Raw genomic sequence first — 6,630 nt, forward strand, 5'->3', positions numbered from 1 at the left:
GGTTTTTTTTCTTTTTCTAACCGATTGGTTAATTAATCCATGTTAGTAGTATACATTTCACTTTTCCTTTTTTTTCTATTTCTTTTGATTAGTGTGTATAGAGGTTGATTTTTTTGGGTTTCACTCCGAACGTGATACCACGTAAAGGTCGATATTTGGAAACATCGGACCTCCTACAACGGCTCCACTATGCTGAAGATCGGCTCGGAGATCCGCATTTGCAGAGTCATCTTTGGAAGCATCTATGGCTGGCAAACCACAATCATAGTCCCGTAAGAGCTGGCCAAGCATTAGATTTTCTTACAGGACGAAACGCATCTACCTTAACTTAGGCTATAACAGTGGAGACATAAATATGTGCAATGGGACCATGTTCAATTAACATTAAAAAATAATATATTTCAAAGCTTTAAAAAAATTTATATGTAATTAAAGTCCATTTTAAAAAAATTGAACAGAAACTACAGTAAAACCTCTATAAATTAACAATGTTGGGACTAAGACATTTTATTAATTTATAATGATATTAATTTATCTATAAATTAATAGATATATTTTTAATTATTAAATTTTAAAAAATTATGAATTGAGACAATTTTAGCAAAATAATATTAGAATTTCGGATGTTGTAAAATTTATAGTATTGGAATTTAATTTGAAATATTTAGAAAAAATTATTAAAAATAAATTACAAATTTATGAATAAGAATATCAATTATTGTATTTTAATAGCCTATCAAACTATCAAACTGTAAATGATGCATAATTAGAAATTGCAAATTTTAAAACGTTTTAACTATTTTTATGAAATGTTATAGAATATTGTATATCATTATAACTGAAGAAACAACATAGCAATTGTATTATAAATATGATGTTTAGGAGAAGCATACTTTATTATATCCATATATATATATATATATATATACATGATTATTAATTTATGATATTATTGGGACCATATTTTACATAGGAATTTTTAAAAAAATATTATTTTATTATCTTATCGAATTTTGTTATTTTTTACACTGGCTCGATTTGGAACTAGCAAAATTTATTAATTTATAATATTTATTAATTTATAGAGTATTAATTTATAGAGTGTTTATTGTATTACTTTTTTGGCTATTTTTAAGCCGCCTTTGCTATAATTAAATGATGAGCAAAAGCACCAGTATCAACTATCAAGTATGGCTGACATAAGTTACTTTTTAGCGGTTAAATGCATGCTAGTAATGTTTCTCATGACAAACAAATTTAAAGTATGATGGTTAATTAACGAAAATGCTCACAAAATTGTATAAATTTGATAGTGATATCAGGAAGAAAAAAACAAATGAGCGCCAATAATATATAATAAAATATAGTATTTATAAAGATTATTATCATAACTAAGACATCATTTTTCCTTTACTAAAAGAACTAAAAACATAATTTTTAGTACTTTTTATGTTGACATAACCAAATTTTCATTTTAAGCATGTGAGTTTAAGTACTACAAATTTTTTTTCTTTTCTTGCAATTGACAAAAATTCGTAACTTCGTAATATGTTCTGGTGATTAAGACTTTCATTCTTATATTATTGTATGTTGTTGATAAAAAAAATTAAAATTAAAACAAAAATTTACACGTAATGATGATATCGGCCCGATATAATAAATTGGGCCTAGAGTATTGATCACAAACTATATAACTAACACAAAAGCTGAAAACCTCGTAACATCATATTCACACTGTGATATATATATAATTCAAGGGTCAATCATATTCATATATACAAAAGTTGTTTGAAATTGAAGATGTGACAAGAGAAAGAGATAAAATTACACAGGAATTGCATGAGATTATCGTGTAGGAAACAAATGGATATAAACACAATAGCGTGATCTGCTATAAAGAGAAAAACAAAAAGAAAGAAGAAGAGAAAATCAAATAATCTGCCGGGAAACTATATGCAAATAGCCAAAATAGGCTAGGGACATATTGATTATGTAAGAGTTGAGAGTGGAGCTGACAAGGATCTTGACGTGCACGTGCCTTTCATGTGCTACACAGAGTCACGTATACTACGTCTACTGCTCGCTTTGATCTTATAACCATAGAGAGATATCACACACATATATATATATATATATATATATATATATATATATATATATATATATATATATCAACTTCGAGCTAACACAAAAAAACTTATTTCCGCATCTTTTACCTTTTTTTATTGAATGATATGTTTTGTAAACTCATAGTAGATGTTCAAGGTTTTTGCCTTATAGTAAAATGGACAAAATGGTTAGGGATGGTTTGTTGAGAGATACAAGCATCTTTCTCAACGCTAATTGTTCAAAGTCGGAAAAAAAATCACTGATTAGGAACAGAAAGAATGTTCGTACGAGTGATAATAATTATAGAAATGGCAGAGGAGGGGGAGGGTAGGAAGGAAAAGTCTCATTCCAATATGTCCCATCCAACGTATCAGCACGAAATTATAACACAAAATATATATAATCGTATATGAAAAAAAAAAAAAAAAAATAAAGAGACGAAAGTGAGAAAGGCAAAAAAGTGTGTCAGCCTTTCGTCCAATCTTTTGGGTTAAACTTCCTGCCCTCTCCCTTCCTTCATTTATTTCGTTGCGTGCTTCTTCTCTTTTCTTTTCTTTCTTTCTTTCTGTCTTTTATTCATTTTACTTATAGTATATTACTACATGCTACGTTAAACAATTTATTATTGATGTTTAAAAATGTATTAACGTGGAATGATTTGATGGTTTTGTTTAGTCAAATTACAAATATCATAATCGATCGAAAGGACTTGTCAAAAAAAGAAAAGTGCCTTAATTTTTAGTGCAAACAAATACGTATGGGATCGCTATGTGTGTTATCCAGGCTAAAAGGCACATCCATCTCCTTTGTCCTTTTCGATCGACGACTACTCTTCTACCGGCTCTCCTAATTATTATTACTCATTTAATGTTGACACTATTTATTTTCATTACTTATTTAATTGTCGTCTTTTAAGTTGATTTGACTTGGATCCAACTTTGAGATTTCTCAAACCTTTATAATATAATTCCCCAGCGAATTCAATGCACATAAACAAACAATATCTTGTGTTATAATTCGAGCTTTAATATGATAGTGTATGTGTCAGCGAATGAGTTGTAAACGGACAAAAAGATACTGGGTGTGATTGGTAACCAAAAACAAAACAGTATAAGTGTACAGCTTTGATTTTTTACCAATCACAAAAACTTTACTAAACACTTTATTAAAATCTTTACTCTCAGCTTTTTTGTAACACTTTCATGTATAGCTCTTCTTTACAGCTTTGCACTATTCCGTAAAAGTTTACAGCTCCAGCTTACAGTTTTCTGTAGAGTTTTGGATACGTTACCAATCAAACCCACTACTATACTACTATGCAATGATTTTTAATTGTAGAGCTATAAACAAAATTCATTCAATGGATATAAATTCACGTACTTATTGAACAACTCACCAAACGGTTACATGAACCCCAAAGAAAGGACTCACCAAACGGTTTAAAATCTTGAAAATTGAAAGCATCTTTCTCGTTGATGGAAGTATGTATGTAACATGTTATATTAAAAAGGTATGTAAATGCATTAATCATGCGATAAGATGCTTCGTATTTATAGTACAAGAAGAAACGAGAAACTGAGAGCAATAAAGAGTCTCCAATCCAATTAAAGATGCTCTCTAATTGTAGGCACTCCCATACACAATATAGTGAGTGCAAGAGAGAGAGAAAGAGAGAAAGAGAAAGAGAGAGAAAGAGAGAAAGAGAGAATCCTTTCATTTGAAGGGTGAAGGAGAGATCCTTTTGCAGCATTACCACTTTGGTAAATTCAATATGTGTAATAATTAGCAATTTCGGGGTTAGCTTTTTCGATTTTGCAAGCAAAGCTACTTCTCTTTTTTCTTTTATTTTTTGTACATCCCGAGATTTTCAGATTCCTTCATCGAATACTCTACTAGTATTAGTTTGTCTTATTTTATTTGTTAAGCAAAATTATTGTCTAAAGATTTCTTTATAAATCTCGTAAATTGGCATCCTCGGCATCAGAATCTCAACGAGAATTCCCAATTTACGCATCTAATATTGTAACCTATGAGCATAATTCCTGCAAACCCCATATATAAATCAATTAGCACAGTGGGCCATCTCCCACGATCCACCGCACAAATTTATAAAATATATACAATAATATCCTGTCGACGAAGACGTGCGAATGCAGAAATATATATTATACGACTGATGTAGAACTGGTGAAATTTTTTCTTAAAATTTAATATCTATTGTTTGTGGGAAAATACAGTAACTGATTTGTTTTATTTAGTGCACGTCCATGAACAAATGAAAGATTCCTTGGCTGCAAATACATAAATGAAGAGAAGAGGGTGCTTAAACATATTAACCGAATGTGAAACCAAAACAGTCTCAATTTAGAATATGAGATGATATTATATCAGAATATTATGCAATGATTTTTCTTTTTTGACTATGTAACCTTTAATAAAAATCAGCTCAGATATCTTTACTCGAGAGTTTGTGACCCAAAATACTAAATTCTTCTAAAAGATATTCATCAAATACAAAAAAAAATATTAAGCTACGTGGGATAGTAGTAAACCTTTCTAAAAAATATACTATAATTAACCCTAAAACGAGCTTGAGGATTCTCATGGACCCTTGAATTGCTTGGTCGGTCCATCTTCATCTCTATCCATAAATTATGTGTTATATATATGTGTGTGTGTACACATGCGATAGCTAGTGTGGATTATATATAACATTAAAATAATAAAAGCAATATACCTTCAGGTAAAGGGGAAATAATATTTATTATTACCATTGAAAAAGACTCATTTGATCGAGAGAGGAAACGAATCATTTGAGCCAAAAGCATCTTTTCTTTTGCTATCTTTTCAAATGCTTACTTCTTTCAAATCCTCTAGCTCCTCCTCCGAAGATGCCACCGCCACCACCACCACTGAGAATCCTCCTCCTTTTTGTCAGCTGGCCCCTTCCTCCTCCTCCGCCTCAACCTCCGCCTCCCATCACCTCCGTCGTCTACTTTTCACCGCTGCTGATTTCGTCTCCCAGTCAAACTTCACCGCCGCTCAGAACTTACTCTCGATCCTCTCCCTCAACTCTTCTCCTTACGGTGACTCCACCGAGCGGCTCGTCCATCTCTTCACGAAAGCCTTGTCCGTACGGATCAACCGTCTACAACAAGAACAAGATCCTACGGCTGAAGCGGCTGCCACGTGTACAGCGAACGAAATGACGATGGGTAACAACAGCTCCACGGTGTTCACGAGCAGTGTATGCAAAGAACAGTTCTTGTTTCGGACCAAGAACAACAATTCTGATTTCGAGTCTTGTTACTATCTTTGGCTGAACCAACTGACGCCGTTTATCCGGTTCGGTCATTTAACGGCGAACCAAGCGATCCTCGACGCGACGGAGACAAACGATAACGGAGCTCTACATATACTGGATTTAGATATATCACAAGGCCTTCAATGGCCTCCATTGATGCAAGCCCTAGCAGAGAGGTCATCAAACCCTAACAGTCCACGTCCATCCCTCCGCATAACCGGGTGCGGTCGAGACGTAGCCGGATTAAACCGAACCGGAGACAGGTTAACCCGGTTTGCTAACTCTTTAGGTCTCCAGTTCCAGTTTCACACGCTAGTGATCGTAGAAGAAGATATCGCTGGGCTCTTGCTACAGATCCGATTGTTAGCTCTCTCCTTCGTACATGGAGAGACCATTGCCGTCAATTGTGTTCACTTCCTCCACAAGTTCTTTAACGACGATGGAGACATGATCGGTCACTTTTTATCAGTGATCAAGAGCTTGAACCCTAGAATCGTGACAATGGCTGAGAGAGAAGCGAATCATGGAGATCACTCGTTCTTGAATAGATTCTCCGAGGCCGTGGATCATTACGTGGCGATCTTTGATTCGTTGGAAGCGACTTTGCCGCCAAATAGCCGAGAGAGACTAACCCTAGAGCAACGGTGGTTCGGTAAGGAGATTTTTGATGTTGTGGCGGCGGAAGCGAGGGAGAGAAAGCAAAGACATCGGAGGTTTGAGATTTGGGAGGAGATGATGAAGAGATTTGGTTTCGTTAACGTTCCTATTGGAAGCTTCGCTTTGTCTCAAGCTAAGCTTCTTCTTAGGCTCCATTATCCTTCAGAAGGTTATAATCTTCAGTTCCTTAACAATTCTTTGTTTCTTGGGTGGCAAAATCGTCTCCTCTTCTCCGTTTCATCGTGGAAATGATCCAAAGAAGAGGGAAAAAAACCTAAAATTTAAATATAATATATAGAGAAAAAGATCGATATTTTTTGGTGTTAGGGCAAAATATTTATGATTTAGCAGATGACGGAGGAGGACGATGGCTCCGGCGAAGATTGTCGACGACGGCGGAGGATTCTTGGGATGTGTGTCTTTTTGTTTCTTGGGAAGCTCAAACAAAGAGACAACCTAATCTTTTGTGTTTAACCTACTAATATCTATATTTTTTTTCCAAACTCAAATCTTAGGTGTATCGTTTTGACATATATAATCCCATTTTGTCTCTTTTATTA

The 6,630-nt window shown here is 33.8% G+C and overlaps 1 protein-coding gene across 1 annotated transcript; it reads left to right on the top strand.

The window, feature by feature from the left end:
- The first annotated feature begins 4,759 nt into the window (after nt 1-4,759).
- LOC104758842 (scarecrow-like protein 18) lies at nt 4,760-6,630 on the top strand. The gene has a single exon (XM_010481797.2). The coding sequence runs from the start codon at nt 4,961-4,963 to the stop codon at nt 6,320-6,322; it is 1,362 nt and encodes a 453-aa protein (XP_010480099.2). The 5' UTR covers nt 4,760-4,960; the 3' UTR covers nt 6,323-6,630.

Source organism: Camelina sativa, chromosome 17 (assembly GCF_030686135.1).
Source record: "Camelina sativa cultivar CO46 ecotype springtype chromosome 17, ASM3068613v1".
NCBI classification, from domain to species: Eukaryota; Viridiplantae; Streptophyta; class Magnoliopsida; order Brassicales; family Brassicaceae; genus Camelina; species Camelina sativa.

Bases quoted from the DNA above. Each gene is read 5' to 3' on its own strand.
- LOC104758842 (XM_010481797.2), top strand. From the start codon at position 4,961: ATGCTTACTTCTTTCAAATCCTCTAGCTCCTCCTCCGAAGATGCCACC.